Source organism: Manacus vitellinus, unplaced genomic scaffold (assembly GCF_001715985.3).
Source record: "Manacus vitellinus isolate BGI_N305 unplaced genomic scaffold, ASM171598v3 scaffold_2_pilon, whole genome shotgun sequence".
In the NCBI taxonomy this organism is placed as follows: domain Eukaryota; kingdom Metazoa; phylum Chordata; class Aves; order Passeriformes; family Pipridae; genus Manacus; species Manacus vitellinus.
Genome location: NW_021940208.1, coordinates 16,700,405 through 16,718,758, shown reverse-complemented (window position 1 = coordinate 16,718,758; position 18,354 = coordinate 16,700,405). Strand labels below are relative to the sequence as shown.

Below are 18,354 nucleotides of genomic sequence, written 5' to 3'. Positions count from 1 at the left end.
CTTTTACTGTATTTAGCACCTGGCCTTCTCTATGAGAAGAAGATGACTTTATCCTCCTTCTGTCAAACATTTGGCAAATCAGAAATTCTCACTTGCTTCTGGAAAGCCACAGTAGTTCAGAGCATGAATAAAAGTAAAATTATTTATCACAAGCAATCCATAAAAGGTCTACAGAAGTGGGCACACTTTACCACATGAGCAGTGAGGTATTAAAAAAAAAATGGAAGCCTAAGCTGGAAGAAGAAGATCTTAGTCCTTATAAAGTTTTTATTCTCACATGTTTACTAATTCACATTCAATTTACGTATCCAAATCTTTCCTATATAACAATTGCAAGCAACTTCCCAATATTTCACACACCATGCTATTAGAATAAAAAATAAAAAAAATTTTCTCTTTTAAAGCATTGATTATAACCTTAGGTAAGTTTAGACAATTTTAGGTAAATCCCAAATTGGCTTTTCTTTTTAAAAAGGGATAAGCCTTCCTGTTGTGTAACAGTACTATCCATGCATTGAAGCTGTATACATTTTCAACAGGTTCTTATTGGAGAGAAGTAACAACTTTCTTATAAAAGTAGAAAGGCTGACTAGGCAAGTCAGAGAAAAGATGGAAGTATGAGGGAAAAACTAAAAATCCAGTGTGGGGGGGGAAAACCATGTTTTGTAAGCACATGTGAAAACAAGAACAAATTTCTAAATTCCATCAATATTAAAGACAGAAGTTATGTCCTGGCAAATCTGGAAAGAAACTAAATAGAACATCTTGAGAAATTCAGAAGAGGTTTTCCATTCTTTATACACACATTATCTAATAAATTTCTTGCTTGGTGAGCAACACTGTAGCTTAATGTGACAACTGCAATTAAAAATAAATATCTTCTTATATAATTCCTCTCCCACAGAATTCAGCAGAGAGTAGGCTTCCCATCAGATGCACCCACCAAAGAGGAAAAAAAAAAGCATAGTTACTTTTGTCTTCCTTATTACAAAGATATTTTTCAGAAACAAAGTATCTCATCATAGCCTAAGTGCTTGAGTAGTACTATGATGAATTCATCATATGCGCTTCAACAAAACTGGTGGCTTTCGGTTAGTTTTAGTCTAATGCTCGTCTTGTCTAATACCAGCACTATCTGAATACTAATACTACCTGAAAAGATTGCATTTCTGATATTTTCATTCTGTCATTTCACTGAAGAGTAAACAAATACTGCATTATCCTAGACCGCTTCTTTTATGAACCTAGTTATCAGCACTTATCATCTCAGACACTCTTCTTAATATAAAAAAGCATCCTTTCTAGTAATGTGATATATTGCCCCCAAAATGAATGGGCTAAAGTAAGGCCACAACAGATCCAGCTGACACTTTTCAAAACAACAGTTTAAAGACTTCTGGAAAGGTAACAGAACATGGATTGAAATAGTTCATTTTGCTATTATCACTGCTTAAAAAACATTGTACAATTATTTTTATGTTGGGTAAAAAGTTTATATATAATGTTGATTTAAACCCTCAGCACTGCAACAGTGCACTTTTCACAGCTTGGTAAACTGAACCATAGGTTCATTGTATACATGTGCATCCAAGGGACAAGGTGTTATCTCAGCTAGATATGAAGCAGTAAAAACTACAGTGCCATATCTCCAGTGGAATTTTACAGAGATAGCTATCCTAATATTGAGACAAAACCAATAAAACTTGTATACAAAGCCTATCTATGGTAAGTCATTTAAGATTTGTGTCCTTTTAGTCTCCTAGAAGCACCAAAGTGCCAGAGAAGCTTATGCTTGTCTTCCTTTGCTTTGTACTGACATGTACATTTACTTGCATCAGGAAATAATCATGTGCTGGTGGTGCTAACCTCACTTGTACACCTTTAACAGTTCATAAGCACTACACACTAGTACATATACTCAGTGTTACCTTCTTTACAGTGCCACTACGGTTAGAACTTGTTGGGGAAATGGGATTCTCTGATGGTTTTTATGCCTCTCTCATTTAATGCAATGTTTTTGAAGCACAGACTAAGAATCGCTGAAATAGAGGCAGCAGACAAAGAAAGTGAACCACACTCCCAGCTATGAGAGGCATAAGTAAAAGCACACACCTGGGTTCAGATGCTGCAACAGAGAGTGCAGTTGGAGGGCAGGCAGCACAAACAAACCAAGTTGGCTGAAAGGCAGGCAGGAAGCAAAACAGTTTGAGAAATGCTGCCTTATTTACAAACACTCCTACTAGGCAATGAGATATTCATGGGCAAGCAAAGGAAAACAGCTATCTTTACCATAATATTAAATGACTGGACTACCTTCTTTTTTATTTATCTCACATATCATAGAAGCATCTGACAAAGACTAAAAAATAAGATAGGTGCCATCCTTTTGCTCTGTAAAAGTTTCAGTACAGAGTCTAGAGCAGCTGGACTCCTCATCATGGACCAAGTCCAAAAGCACAGTGATAATACAAATTAAAGTTGATACTTTCTCAAAAGAGTCATCAGAACTACTCTTATCAGAAACAGCAATTTAAAGTAATGTAATTACTTAATATCATAGCTTTCAGAACTAACCCTCTCCAAGAGCTTTCGCAATTCCTAAAACATTGTATCAAACTATTCAACAAACTACATCAAATTTTTCAAACACTTAGCTTTTGGTTTTATAGCCTACCCCTAACAAAAAAATCAAATCTTTTTTAATAAACATAGTTGCATGAAGTGTGTGCAGATAACCTGAACAGAATATTAGGACATTTTTCACAGCAGCTGGGGAGAATGCATAAAAGGTCTTCCTGCCAGCTGCCTCAGCATTAGACCAACTGAAATTAAGGGACTCTACCCACAGACTACAGGAATCACATATTGCATGACCAACTTGACAACAACCTGTGCAACGCAGATCTCTCATCTCACTTTTGTACATCTGTACTTTGTTTCTAAATCTCTATTCTCAAATTTAAAACCAGTCAGGAGTAAAATGCTGCTAGGAAGCAAATTAAAAAAACACACGTAAGTTCTAAGCACAAAATATCTTTGAAGATCAAACAAAACAATCACATAATTGGAACTCTTTCAACTACTGAAAGACTTGTGGAACCAATACACAAATGCACACACAAAGGGTGTGATCGATTCCAAGATATGTCCAATACACAGTGATTGACCACACCATTTTTCTGGTGGTATAATGCATTACATCTTCACTAGAAAGCAGCAGATGAGGAAAACATCAGCCACATCAGCTTACTACCGGAGTCCCTCCACTGACTCCCTTTTCATCAACTGCCTCATGGCCACGATTATTTTTTCTGCTTTGGAGGTTCTACAGAAATGCTTCTGCCTGTGCTTATCACACCACTCTCACCAATTGTCCGCTTTTCCCACAGCCATCTAAATTTGCTTCTAGGTGGCTCCTTACACAAGGAACTCTTTCTGAGCTAGACCCCAAAGTCACTATTTTCTGGACATTCAAAGAATTCCTGAAGGCGCACTCCTACAGTGATACCTAAAAAACCCAGTTATCTAATACCTGCTAAATAGAAAATAAATAAGGATGTTCTGAATCTTGAAAAACAAGCATCAAATTATTAAGATACAGCATATAGAGTTTGCTCACATAATGTAACTATCCACACACGCTCCTTTTCATGTTTGCCTTTGAAGCAGGAAGACAATTACAGGAGTAATAGTGCTTGCTTTACATTCTTCAATACCCAACACAGAGTGAGTTCTACCAGAAACAAGTAGTTACCAGTACTCCTCAGGCATCTGTAATTCTTGTGAAATATTTGGACTTTGAATGATTTCCCATACAATATAAAAACCCCACAAAGTGAATAAACAGATAAAATCAGCTTCAAAGCTGATTAATAGTGTGGGGTTTTAAGTTTCATATGATAAAACTGTCCCTCAAAATTACATATAACTTGGTAGACTGAGACATTTTTCTTTCTTTCCTTTCTTTTTTCTTAGCTCCCCTCAAAAATTTTCCTCCTACAGGCCACAGGCCAATCGCTTGAGAGTTGAACTCCATGATCCTTATGGGTCCCTTCCAACTCATAACATTCTGTGATTCTGTGATTTCCACATGAAACATGTAAAAGCAACAAGAAAATCCATGTCTGATTTCCTGATTTCTGGAGCTGACATAAGAGACAAAAAGTGATTAAGTGAAATCAGTAATTTTCATTTTCTCTCATGCATCTCTAACTGGTTATTGTTTTTACTCTTCAATTCTCAATTGTCTCTGTCTCCAAATGTCTCTTCAATGTTCAGAATTGTCTCCCCCTTTCTTAAAAATATTCAGAGCAAAACAAGATGAAAATTGTATGATCTGTCTACTCCTGGAAAAAGTATAATGAAAATTAAAGAGGAAAACACCTCTCAAAAACAAACAAACAAGCAACTGAGGTACACAACTAATACAGCATCATCTGCAAAAAGTATAAATGTGTGAAAGTAGAATTCTCAATCATACACCTTTACTATAACACCTATTTTCTGCATAGAAGTGAAGAAGAAACAAACCCAGGGAAAAGTGACCAGTATGTGACATACTGTAACTATTTAAAAGTTTGAAATAACTGTTTCTAAATATTTCAACCTGTAAATACTGAAATGCTACCAAAGATAAGAAAAATCCATATTTAGAATAAGCCTGACCATTGTTTCACTGCATCAAGAAGTGTAATGTAACAGATTACCTTTAGTACCTGTTTTCCTGAATGGCTGTCTTCCCATTTTTTCTATATCCGTTGCTTCATTTTGTTTAAAAAGGAATGTACTGTGTAAAAACTCAAACACCTCTTAAAAAGCAAAAAATATACAAATGGCTAGGTCTTTCCACACCAATCCTAGCATATTTATGGATTTCACAAAACCTCAGCTGTAATGCTCACTAAGCTAACCACTAATCAATCGCATAGACTGGCTACAGCAGAGGCCACTACTGCTCTGACCAGACATACCATGTGAGTGATGAGCTACAAAAACAGACAGAATACTTTTATTAGGCCACCCAAACACACCCCAAGTCTTGAAGTCTCTTTCCACCTTCTCACAAGCTGGCAGTAAAGTCTATTCAGAGACAGGTTTTCTCAGTAGCCACAGAAAAACACTACCTTGCAGAAACACAGGCCTGTATTTCAACTACAGGGCTCCTAGCAGGGCTTTGCAAAAGGCTTTCTAGTAGACAGCCAGATGAAAACATCTAACAACAAGAGGGTGGGCAAGCCCCAGGCACAGGAAACTTGGGCAACAGCAGCAGCACCTTCACCATGGCCAGCTCCTTGGCCAGCGGCACTAACCCACCCACCAGTGCTGCTGCTGCCGGCCCTGAGCGTAGCTGGCACTCCTCAGCTCAGCACCTCGGGGTTTTAGACACATTTATAGGAATCAGAGGCCAGACAAAAGGGTGAGCACTCTGCGTTATGTACTCTACAGCAAAAAGCAGAGGGGAAGTTAGCAAATGTTCAGAGTCACACTTTAGCTTGTATCTATCAATATCTACTATAAGGTCTACACACAAAGGAATATTACACCTGTTCAACTAGTTGAAAGCTAACAAACACGATTGAGATGTCCACGCAACTTTAACTTGTCTGACTTAGGTATATATACATGACACATTTTAATACTACAACCACATTTCCCTCCAGACCCTCCATCCCAGCAGCACTGAGAAGGGACAGTGCCCTAGGAACAAGCCAGACACGTGCATCAAAGCAGGCTGCTGGTCTGCTGCTCACAGAAGTTAGAAAGTGCTAGAGAGAACACAAAGCAGATACAAGAAGAGAAATTTTTCAGGCTGCCATGCCCTCTCCCCATCCTTCCCTAGGCTAATCCTTAAAATCCTATTAATCCATCATATCTTTTCCCTTAAATATCAAGTACCAGTCATTCCCCCATTTCCCTCCTTCTACAGCCTAGTACAGATTTGGTCCTGCTGCCACTGCTGCTCACTGGGTTGACACGAGGGACACGCTTTTCTATTAGAAAAGCACCATGTGTAGATTTTAGCAGCTAGCAAATCTGGAGAAAATGTTTTGTTGGTTTTTTTTTCTTTTTCTTTCCTCCTTAGTTTGTCACAGAGATTCTACTGAAAAGGATCTTTTTTAATCAAATTTTAGACAGGCAATAGTAACTATGTTTCCTGTTTTGTAGGCAGTCCTTGCATACGGAAGGTGAACCATGCAGAAGGCTTGAGCATTCACAACTCATGGGGAAGGAGAAGGAATGATGCTTTGAACACATGTGCTCCGAATGTCAAACAGTCTGGGGACAGTGGGCAGAGCTCATCAGCATGGTCAGTCCTGCTCCCCAAGAACATAAAAAGCCACACCATCAGGCCAAAGCCACATTTAGCCCACTACCTCATCTCTGACGCTGAACAGCAGTGGATATGTGGACAAAAGCATACGCATGAGGCAAGGATAAAGCAGGATTTCCCAGCAGGCTCTCAGCCATATGTAGAGGAAGAGGAGTCTGAATCAGAGATGCATCAAATAATCTCAAGCAGAGTTTTCTTCTAACGCTATCTGACCACTTCTGGAATCCTGTCAGTTGTTAGCATTCAGAACATCTACGGCACAGAACAGCTTAACCACACATTGCCTGAGAAACTTCTCCTGGTTAGCTCTGAGGATGTCACCTGCTCATTCCACTTCATACTCTCATGTCGAAATACTTCTGCACTGAAATATTTCTTGTATTTTCACTGTTTACCATTTTCTTGTCACTCAATATTCCTACCCCACATGTTGTAAAAATACGTTGGTATTTGAGGGGCCTTTGTGATTACCACAGAAAAACCTATAAGTAAATTAATAATCCTGTACTCAAAGCAGGATTAGAGTAACACGCATGTTAGAATGAGGCACTGACCCACTTTTAACAATAAATAGGACTACCCAGTTAATTAGTCAATGAGTATTATCTGCTCTATGCACTGAATGAGGCTGGGGTCCAGTGAGGAAAGAGGAAGAGAAGGTGACATCCACAGCTATGTTAAGACCACCAAATACTTTTGAATTAGGGAAGACAGTCGGTGAGACTGTACAGGCAGGTGATTTTTGGCAATTCCCAATTTCATGTTCTTATCTCAGAACTTTATTACTTAATACAACTTTATCTATTACTTCCTACATTCATAGAAATAAAACTTTCATTCCATCCACTTGAAAATCATACTGTTAACACCACAGGTCATCAACAAGGTAAGGAACTTAGATATTACCTTGTCAGCACCCATGTATATCAACTCCAGATTTTGAAAAACCATTTTCCTTATTTGTTTCACAAATGCATAGCAAAGCAAGGAAGCTTAGAAAAACTAGGCTCATTCCCTGGCTCTTCAACTTAAATTTCCCTGTCCTTCTTTTCCTTACTTCTTTTACCTAACTAGTCTCCTTCCTTTAAGATCTTCTACCAGTCGAAGCTTTTGCCTCCTACAATTTGCAAATCTACAACAAGTGAGGCGGCCTTCCCAGCAGGCAATCACTGAAAACATCATAGTGGGTTTCTCCATTCTTGGTGCCCTCACTCCTCACAATGGGTACAACTGCAGGGAGCTCTATATAGTTTTAAACCTCTGACACATTCAAGAGAAGCAAGTGTTTCAAATAATTTAACTGCTCAGCAGTACCAACCTCCAAGTACACACAAATTCTGAAGGGTTTTTTCTTAGATTTAGGGCTTGAGCAAATTTTTTTAACTGATTTTTACAAGAACAGCCTTCATATAGCAGCTTTTACCCACAAGCCAAACTATGCATCCTCTCCCCAAGTCTGAAGCCCCTAGTCACTTTCTTTCACACAGGGAAAAAGTGTGTTTCACACCTAACTTTGTCCAAAATAAAAATGAACAAAGATTGCCTTATTGCTACTGAATCTCTCCAAGATATTTCTACCTATAAAAAAAAATGAATGGCAAGAGGGACATCAGCTTGCACAACCGAAGTATGCCAAAAATCCGGAAGGCTTTTAATAGAAAGTCTTAAGCACTTGTATATTACAGGCTCCTCCTGAAAGGGTACACATGACAGTGTTGTGTTAATGTACAATACTGAGAAGCTACCAACTACAGAGAGAATACTCAGTGGCACAAGCTCACCACACCTGGCAAAACAGCAGCTGCAGGATCCCAAAAGACTTATCAGGCACTAAAAACCTACATACAGCTGTTCAGCATGGCAGCATCTTAATTTCAGAAAAAATATGGTTGTAACCATTTAATAGACAAGACATTTAATGTAAATAAATGCCAGGTTTATGACACAAATCAATAATGCAGCCAAGCTTAATATACTCATGTAAAGAGGCATGACTGTTCTGAAGAACATCTTTTGCTTGCCTGCCAAAGTGCTGCTTTACCTACAAAATGACTGGTTATTAAAATCACTGTACTGCAAACACCATCTAACTATTGGTCTGCACATCACAAAGATGCACAAGCAACCAGTAACAGCAGAGCCACTATGAATAATATACTGGCATTCTGAATTCTCACCATTTGAAAAGGGGTTGTATATGAGGGCTGAAAAAAAAAACTCGGGAAAAAAAATTTAAACCATTTCTGTTCACACTAGTAAATAATGTAGATACCTATCACAGAATCGCTAGGGTTAGAAAGGACCTCTGGAGATCATCTAGTCCGACCCCCCTGCCAAGGCAGAGCCACCTAGAGCTGGTGACACAGAAACACGTCCAAGTGGGGTTTGAATGTCTCTAGAGAGGGAGACTCCACAACCTCCCTAAGCAGCCTGTTCCAGTGCTCTGCCGCTCTCAGCGTAAACAGGTTCTTCCTCATGTTGGGGTGAATCGTTATTTAGAGTACTTTTTTTACAGTTTTAACGTTATATTTCAGCCGGAACATTTAAAACATCCAAGAGCCAAAACTCAACATATGTTGTTTGGAAGCGCCCATCGGAGGGTACCACTCCGGAAAGCGCTGCCTCTTTTCTCCCAGCTTGACTTTGAGCAGAGACGTTCTGTGAACCTGCACCAAGCCTAGCGCTGGAGTGACCGACGCACAGCTGCCAGGGTGCCTCTCAAAGCCAGACAGGACGAGCCCCTTCCCACACACACCTGCCCGTTCCTTCCCATCAGTGCCGCCCGGGTCCCCTCCGGGCGGCCGGCACAGCCCCGTCCGCCCGCCCGTCCGCCTGGGAGCCCCCGCCGGCCGGGGGCCCCCCGCCTTCACCATGGCTGTTGTTATTTGTTTCCGGCAGCACCGCGGCGTTCCGGGGGATGAGGAACAACACGCCGCCCGCCCTCCCACCGCCCCCATACCCAGCAGCGCCCCCGCCGCCACCCCACCCCCGCCGCCCCGCTGCACGCACTCGACAGCGCGGCCATCCAGCCCCCCGCCGCGCCGCCTCCGCCGCCTCCTGCCCCAGGCTCGGCCTTTCTAGCCCCCCACCGCCGCCGCCGGGCCCGAGGCTGGCCCCGTGGGGCGGGTATCCCGGCCCAGCGGCGGCCGGCGGCGGGGCGGGGGATGCCGAGCAGGGGAGCCCGCCGAGGGGGGGCGGCGGCCCCGGGCCGGCGGGGGCGGCGCCCGGCTCCTCATCAGGAACTGGCACTCCTCGCCGTAGAGCAGGTTCCTTGTCCTTGGCGTATAGCGTGCAGAACTTCAGCTTCAGCGGCCCCTTCCGCCCGCCGCCTGCGGCCCCGCCCGCCCGCCGGCCGCCGGCACCCGCCCGCGACCCCGCCCCCGGCGGCGCGCGCGGCCCCACCACCGGCGACGGCGACGAGCAGAGGCAGGCCGCTGCTGTTCATGGCAACCGCCCCGCGCCGGGGTCGGGCACCATGGGACGGGGGCGGGCAGGGGGAAGGGCGCGGGACCGCCGTCACCCCGGGTCTGGGGGCTCCGGAAGGGGGAGGGGAGGGGGCGACTCCCGCGCCTCTTAAAGGGGGCCGCGGCGGCGCCGGGGCGGCGCGCCTTCCTCCTCCTCAGCGGTCCGCGCGCTCCGGGTTGTTTATGCCATTTTCCTCTTCCTGACCGGCCGCGCCTGCGCCCGGCGCGGGCATCCTGGGTAAGCGCCGGCGGGCGGGCCCGGGAGGCCGGAGGGGGAGCCGGTGCGGGCGGAAGGAAGGGAGGGAGGAGGGAATTTGGATGGATGGATGGATGGATGGATGGAGAGCGGGAGGCTAAGGGCGGCCGGTGCGGTGTCCGGCGGGGGCGCAGGGAGGCCGGGGCCGGCTGAGGGGCGTTAACCGCTCGCGCGGCGCCCGCCGGGGTCACCGCCCCGCACCGGGCGGGGGAAGGCGGCGGGTGAGCCCCGGAACACGGCCGGACCCTTGCCCCGGGCCCGATCGGCGCTCCAGCTCTCTGCCAGGCTGGCCATCGACCCTTCTCCCCCTCGCGGGGTCGAGGTCGAAATACCGGCGCTCCGAGCAGGACCTGAAATGGTTCCACCTCTCCCAAAGTGTTGTACCTCTTTCCTGCCGAAAAACACGCGCTGGCTGTGTCCTTCCTGCTGGCATAGGGGGAACGCACCCCGAGGGATTCTCTCTCTCCGGGAGACGAGAGGCAGTTTTTAAGAGGATGCTTGAAGTCTTTTCCCCGGAGCGTAGAGAACTTTGTTATGTGGATTTTAAATGACTCGTTTGCAATGCTACACAAGATTTTAATTTTTTCAATTTTTCCTCAGTAAACTTGTTGGCATAGCTTGTGGTGCAATCGCTGAAATAATGACTATATATATTTGAAAAAAAAAATGTTAAAGTGCACTTGACATTATTTTCGTAAGAAAAACATTTACAGTAGAATTAAGCTTACTTTTTGTCTGTTATAACCTTCTGCCTTATTAAAAATGAAAAGAAAATCAGAGCCTGCGTGTGAGATGCTTTGTGTGAAAAAGTTTCACACAGTTTGTGTGAAAAGACATTTATAAAAATAATGAGTGAGCTTGTCTCATTGGAACAAATCAAAGTCTTTCTTTCTCTCATTCCCCAGCAATTTTCAGCCTTCTGCTTTTTTTCAACAGTAGGGCAAAGAGCTCACAGCTTCTACCTTCCGCCAAGCTTGAAAAGCAGGCAAAAGGGTGGAACGAGTCTATTGGTTTCTCTATTAAAATCTCCATGTCAGAGCTCAGCCAAAACAGAGCAGATTCCACAAGGAAGACAGACATCATAATCGCCCCAGCCATGGAAATTGTTTCAGTCCTAACTTGTCCCTTCTGAGATAACCAAAATGGGTTTGGTACACAGCTCAGTGGTGGTCCTGGCTGATTTAGGTGAGGTGCCCACAGCACCACTTGGCTGTGTATCACTTGGCCCCCTGGCATTAGTGTTAACGCCTCTGAGGAGTGAAACCAAGGGCTTCCTCATGCTGTTACAGCTACACACAGGTGCCTTTGGATGATACTTCCCTCAGCTGCTGCAGAGGGGAGAGAGTCTGGGAATGAATTGTTTTCTCTCCCTTTGTCCTGCTAATTCCTGCCCTGGGAAAATGCCAGCACAAGGCAGATGGAGACTTGAGGGTGCCTGAGTTCACAGAGAGGAATGGGAGGTAGAAGATGTGTTGAGGTACTGCCAAGTGTGGGGAGAGAGAGGAACCCTCTATCATCATCTGCTTAAGCCTGGTTATCAGCAGTCTATTTATGACCCCTTATTCCACATATGATGTCCCCTGGAAGACATCCCTTCTGGCCCCAGAAAGGTCACACTGAGTGGAGAAGTTATATGTACATGTGAGGAGGTTGGAAGGGAATGCAAAAAAAATTAATAAGGGAGAAGAAATATCTCAGCTTTCACCCAGAGCTTTCCCAAGCTCTGTGGGTCTTTAGTCCAGGGCTTTGGTGTTGTGGATTTAATGGTATCAAGTTATCTTACAAGAGATTTGATGATACACGTAGGGTAATACCTTTTCTGGGTAAACTGGTTGAACATGAAATGTATTCTTCCAAGCAAAGACTTCAGTTGCATAGCCACTCCCATTGCTCAAGTGTATTCTAACCTGTGTTTTCAGCCTTGTGAATCTGCTTTTCCCACATCTCTTTTGCTGATCTGTGCATATGTCTAATATTATATATACAATGAGGTTAGGAACAAGGACACAGATGGGCTTGTACGTACATGACCCGCATTTTTTCTATCTACAATCTCTAGCTCAGGTTCAAAACATTCCCACTGGATGTGGGAACAACTGAGATAGTGGACTGGGCAGTAGAGCGTGGTTTTGCCAGCCCGAGTGCCCAGACAGCAATGAGGTATGTGGTACAGTGCCAAGAACATTTGGGTTCTCCCCCACCAAAATCAGTGTAAGTACTATACCTGAGCCACTGAGGACCAAAACAACTTGGAAGCGTCCCTCATCTCTCGGCCCACAGAGCAAAGCAAATAATGGGAAGAGGCTCAAAGTGGCATGAGCCTCTTTTCATGACTCTGGCAAGCTCTCACCACTCCCATATGTTCATTTCTGTTAGCTATATAGAAGGACTTGGCCTGAAGGTACTGAGTGTCCATATAGGAATCTGACATCATTAATTATGTGTTCCCCTCCAGATTTTTATTTTTATTGCCTGTTCCTGCTGGTCAACCAGAGTGCTGAGGACGCCCGCAGACCATTCTCTATCTGCTTCAGCTTGCTCCCCAGCTTCATGTCATGCATGGAGATGTACTAGGCATTCCTGCAGTAGTGATTGATTATGTTATTTTTTTCACAAAACTAGGTCCCATGATCATTGAAGCTGGCATCTCTAAGGAGCGTATTGCTATACTTTGCATAAAATTCAGGAAGCAAGACGAAGGAGAAATAGATAGATACCCCTGGGCCTTGTCCCACTTTGTAGTTTAAGTGGTAACTGTGGTGTGCTTTTCGACCCAGAAATGGGGAAACACTTCTGTATGCACACATGCAGCCATAGAGAAGTGACAGGGTTTTTATGAGCTCTATCAGAAAGGCAGAACCAAACATTATTAAATGAAAAACAGAATGGGGGTGGGGAGGAAATCCTTGGAAAGGAAAGCCCTGACAAGAGCTCTTTTTTTTCCAGCCAAAGCTCACAAATGCCAAATAGCTCTCCCCTAACATTTGAACCACTGTTGAGAAAGCCATGTCTGCTATTGAGAGTGACAGTTTCTCTTTGTGTCGACCCAGAATTAACATATTTAGTAAATCGTGTGGAAACAGATCCTGAACTGCAGGCTGGCATCAGATAATGCAAATGAATAATAATACTTTTTAAGGGAAAGAGTTATTGTAGCTGTGATTTTTTTTTAAGGTATAGGCAAGACAGTTTTTTTAAGTAGGAATCTTGTTAAACTAACAAGTAGTTGGAAAAAGTAATGCCTGAATACTGAGGTTTTTTTCAACAGTACCAGTTGTCTATTAGAAGATATAATCTCTACTAACAAAACTGGCTTTGCTTAATATTATTGAAATAGATCACAGGAAATACTCCTAAAAAAGTTTTCACATAATCTGAATTTAACTTTTAAAGTCTATCGTTATAGTATATTATTAAGGAAAAATATAGACATGATCAGAGTCCACAGTAATATTAGACATGAATTTAGCATTTACTCATTTATTTTTTGAAGGAAGAATAATAAAGCCTTATGCTTCAGTATATATAGCAGCTGATGTCTGAAGTCTGAGGGAAATTGCCACTCTTGAGGAGATTATTCCACAAAATTAGGATTTTTTAATCTGCCTTTGAAGTATTTGAGAATTACTAATATGGCAGTCAGGATATTGGATTGAGTGCACTGGTCTGCTGTGGCAATACTCATGGGTCCCCAGCTGGGCATTTTTCTTTACTAACGGCATCTGGAAGAACTCCCATTCACATGCAAAAAGAAATTAATTCCAACTCAGTGAAGTTTTGAATTCAAATCAAGCAGCAAGTTGGGAGTTGACCCTGAAGTGCTTCTCCTAACACCTACATTAATAATTTATGCTAACACCTATATTAATAATGTATGGGGGAGAGGTCTAGCCCTAAGCTAGAATTCATATTAGTACAAGCACTAAAATGTAAGTCTAGTTTTGCTGTGCTGGTAATCTGGTCATATGGTTTAGCTAGAGAATTTCTTACCATGTGGCTTCTCCCGCTGGCATAGGCTTTATCTGACTGTTGCAGTACAGGCCAACCAGGATGTGACACAACTTGGATAAAATACTTGGTAAGAGAAACCACTCTCCCGTGGTGGAAAAATTCCCTGCTCACTCAGAACAACGCTTTACTGTCATATAGGTGTATATGAAACTTTCATTGAACCCTTTCTACCCACAGTTCAGTATCTTTAGGAATAAGTTAGTATGCCAGAATTTATAACTTTATTTCAGCTTAGTCCAGTAGATACGAACTGTCCTAGCTGATGGCATCTTTCACAAAACCTTTTAAACTGAAAACCTGACATGTACATTAAGACTTCTGATACCACATCAGCTGAATCACCAGGCAAAATATCTTCAATGGAATCCTAGCAGTTTCCAGCGCTGAATGCGTTAGGTGGAGAGAAAACAAAGCACTTTGGTCACTTCCCAATTTTAAATCAAAGGACGGGCATCTACTTGCTTTGTAGATATGTAAGTGTTCAGAAAGGTCATTGTCATGCTAACAGTGAACACTAAGTGGCTGGGGCAGATATCTGTTAGTTTCAGAACAGAAGCACAAACTGTCTAGCCCCTGTTTTCTGAGGGCAAGACCTGTATATATGTATATTGTTGAAAGGGGTACAAGAAAGTACAAGACACACATGGACTTACCGGAGTGACTCCAGTGAAGAGCTATGAAGATCACAGAATCATGAATGGTTTGTGTTGGAAGGGATGCCAGTCACTAGATCAGATCACTCAGGGCCCTATCCAACCTGGGCTCGAACACTTCCAGGAATGGGGCATCCACAACTGCTCAGGGCAGTCTATGTCTCCCTACTCTCAGAGTGGAGAATTTCTTCCTAATATCTAATCAAAACCTACCCTTTTCCAGTTTAAAGCCATTACCTCTTGTCCTATCACTACATACCCTTGTAAGAAGTTCCTCTCCAGCTTTCTTGCAGGCCCCCTTCGGGTACTGGAAGGTGCTATAAGGTCTTCCCAGAGCCTTCTCTTCTGCAGGCTGAACAGCCACAACTCTTTCAGCCTGTCTTCATAGGAGAGGTGCTCCAGACCTCTGAGCATCTTTGTGGCCCTTCTCTGGACACACTCCAGTGACTCCATGTCCTTCCAGGACCCCAGTACTGAACACAGTACTCCAGGTGGGGTCTTATGAGAGCAGAGTAGAGGGGGAGAACCACTGTCCTCGACTTTCTGACCACAACACTTTTGATGCAGCCCAGGATACTGATGGCTCTCTGGGCTGCAGGTGCACACTGCCGGGTCACATTGACCTTCTCATCCACCAACAACCTGGAGTCCTTCAGCCCAGGGCTGCTCTCAATCCATGCTCCGCCCAGCCGGTAGTTGTGCTTGGGGTTGCGGCACCTTGCACTTGGCCATATTGGACATCACGAGGTTCACACAGGCCCATCTCTTGAGCCTGTCCAGGTCCCTCTGGATGGCACTCCTTCCCTCCAGTGCATTGACTGCCCCACGCAGCTTGGTGTCATGGGCAAACTTGCCAAGGGCGCACTCAGTCCCACTGTCCATGTCACCAATAAAGATGTTGCACCGTGCTGGTCCCAAACTGCTCCCTGCAGAATGCCACTCATCACTGCTCTCCACTTGGACATCAAGCCATTGATCGCAACTCTTTGAGTGCAACCATGCAGCCAATTACTTATCCATATCCACTGATTTGTCCCACTGTCAAATTCCTGTCTCTCCAGTTTAGAGACAAGGATGTTGTGCAGGACAGTGTCAAATGCTTTGCTTTGCACAAGTCCAGGTAAATGACATCAGTAGCTCTTCCCTCAGACACCAACACTGTAACCCCATCGTAGAAGGCCACCAAATTTGTCAGGTGCCATTTGCCCTTAGTGAAGTCATGTTGACTGTCACTGGTCACCTCCTTATTTTCCACGTGTCTTCTCATGGTTTTCAGGGCGATTTGTTCCATGATCTTGACAGGTACCAAAACTGACTGGCCTGTATTTCCTCAGGTCTTCTTGTTTTCCCAAAGATGATAAGAGATTGGGGTATCTGGCATACAAGAAGGGGGTGAAATGGCTGGGATTGTTTAGCCTGTAGAAGAGAAGGCTTGAGGGGAACCTCATCAGCATGTATAAATATCTGATGGGGGAGTCAGACTCATTTCTCTGGTACCCAGTGACAGGACCAGATGCAATGTGCACAAACTGAAATAGGGAAAGTTCATTCTGAACATCAGGAAACACTTTTATACTGTGAGGTTGGTTGAATGCTGAAGAGATTGCCTGGGAAAGTTGGGGACTCTTCATCCTTGGAGATATTTAAAACCTTACCGGGTGTGCTCTGGGGACCTGCGCTTGCTGAGAGCATAGAGTTGGACTAGGCAATCTCCAGAGGTGTCTTACAACCTCATCCACACTGAGGGATTGCATATCAGTGAGGGCTGCGGAAAAAAAAAGGGCCAACATGCCAGCCAAGAAAGCTTTATTGCCAGCATGGCTTTTTCCTGTTTGCAATGATTTCTTTAGGGCTAATGGAATCCTATACTTCCTTTCCTGATTTTTGCATCTTTGCAAATATGTACCTCCCTAGTTTTCATATCATTTCAGCTCCTTCCTTTGTACTGCAGCACACACAAACTTGTCTTCAGCACCACAGTACAATGCTATTGCCTCAGTCTGTATTTCTAAGGCAGTCTTGTGAGAGATCATGTGTTCATATCCATGAACAATGCTGGCCTCAGTGCCATTTCCCCCATTGCCCCTGCAATTACCTTTGGGATGTTTTCTATGTCTTCTTTTATGTATGATATGTCTGTCTAGTTCTCATCCATTTACTTTTTGTTTTGACTTTCCTAATGCAGAAGAAGCTATTTACCAGGTATCAATGAAACATAAAAAATCCAGATATCATCTCTGGCAGGTTTCTGAGAACGCTTTACTAACACTGTGTTTATTTGCTTAGGGATTCTTTTTATCCAGGTTCTGTACAATTGCAGAATGAATGCTTAGCTTTTAGCAAGTAAAAATAACAACTGAATGAATAATATAAAAAAATATAAATTTATACATAAAATACAACAGCTGGGTGAATAATAAAAATCCCCCAGCCTGTTCTTGGGAATCCTGGGGGAGATGCTTCAGCTTATCCCTTAGAACTGGGTCCACTTTCTGCCTGTTGACTGTGATGCATAGCTGTGCAAGCCAGGGACATCTGTCTGCCCCACTGCAATGTCCTGTCCTGGTACAAACCAGGGGGGCTTGCTGAGGCCAGCAACTTCAGCCACACCCGGGCCAGTTCCACCCTTCACACACCGACAACCGGGAGTGGATGAGGAGTCAGTTCCTGAAGTACTGTGCTCTGAGGAGGGCAGCAAGAAGGGACAGACTGAGGGCAGAGGGGCTGTGTCCCTAGAGGCTCACGTCTGAGCCTGGAGGCCTTTATTTTTATTCCCTAGACAAGTCATCTGCGCAACAACTTCAGAGCAGCTGTAGCTTGGTTTGAATCTTCCTGCAAACAGTGCTAGTTCCCTGTTCCCCCTGGTGTGAGCACAGCCCCACTCCCTGCCTAGGTGGCAGCCCTCAGGCTCTCAGAGATGACTGCAGCAGGTCCTCTGTCACCAGTAGAACAAGCGCTCACTGAGCACAAGAAATCTCCCTTGGCCCGCAACACAGATGTGGCAGGGTATTCCCATGGTGTTGCACAAACTTCATTTGGATTTTTTTTTTTGAGCTCTTCAGCGTAACAGCACAGCTTGCTCTTCCTCTCGTCAATACTCAGAGATATTATGCATACTGCCAGTGCATGAAAGTAGAAACTAACTGCTGTGAAAATAAGAATTGAAGTGAGGTAGCAAAAAGTCAGCTGCACCAAATTTACACAAAAAAACATGTTGTTGTAAAAGTGTGAGCGAAGGACTACATAACCAGGAGAGACTGAGCAGCTGGAGTGGATGCAGCTGCTCAGTTTGGTGGAGGCATCCTCTGGCAGAAGGAAGATGTTCTCTGACCCAGAGAGGCCCCTCTTCTCCCCATCCCACAGCCGTTTCCTTGTGGCTCAGGTCTTGGGGCCTCTCTTTTGAAGAAGTGGTTTCACTGTGGGCAGGGACATGCACCCTTAAGGCAACCACCTGCAGGCTCAGTTTCACTCCCGGGGCCAGGGACTGCAGGGCACCGCCAGCCATGACAGCGAGCTGGCCCCACGGCTGCCCTGCTGGAGTCCCATTTCAGCTAGCAGGTAAGGTCTTCTCATCACACTCCTCAGACTCTTTCATATCCACTTCCCACTCTCTCACTGCATCCCTTCACATCTTTCTTT

At 44.1% G+C, this 18,354-nt stretch overlaps 2 protein-coding genes across 2 annotated transcripts in view; one reads left to right on the top strand and one right to left on the bottom strand.

Annotated features, from left to right (window-relative positions):
- The window catches only part of PAN3 (poly(A) specific ribonuclease subunit PAN3), a 78,950-nt gene extending 69,746 nt beyond the window's left edge, over window positions 1–9,204 (bottom strand). The window contains exon 1 of the mRNA XM_018070939.2: window positions 9,087–9,204. Within this exon, the coding sequence (XP_017926428.2) occupies window positions 9,087–9,204 (118 nt within the window). The remainder of the gene's footprint in view (window positions 1–9,086) is intronic.
- Window positions 9,205–18,200: 8,996 nt separating this feature from the next.
- Window positions 18,201–18,354, top strand: part of FLT3 (fms related tyrosine kinase 3) — a 44,635-nt gene continuing 44,481 nt past the window's right edge. The window contains exon 1 of the mRNA XM_018071028.2: window positions 18,201–18,273. Within this exon, the coding sequence (XP_017926517.1) occupies window positions 18,219–18,273 (55 nt within the window). The 5' untranslated portion in view covers window positions 18,201–18,218. The remainder of the gene's footprint in view (window positions 18,274–18,354) is intronic.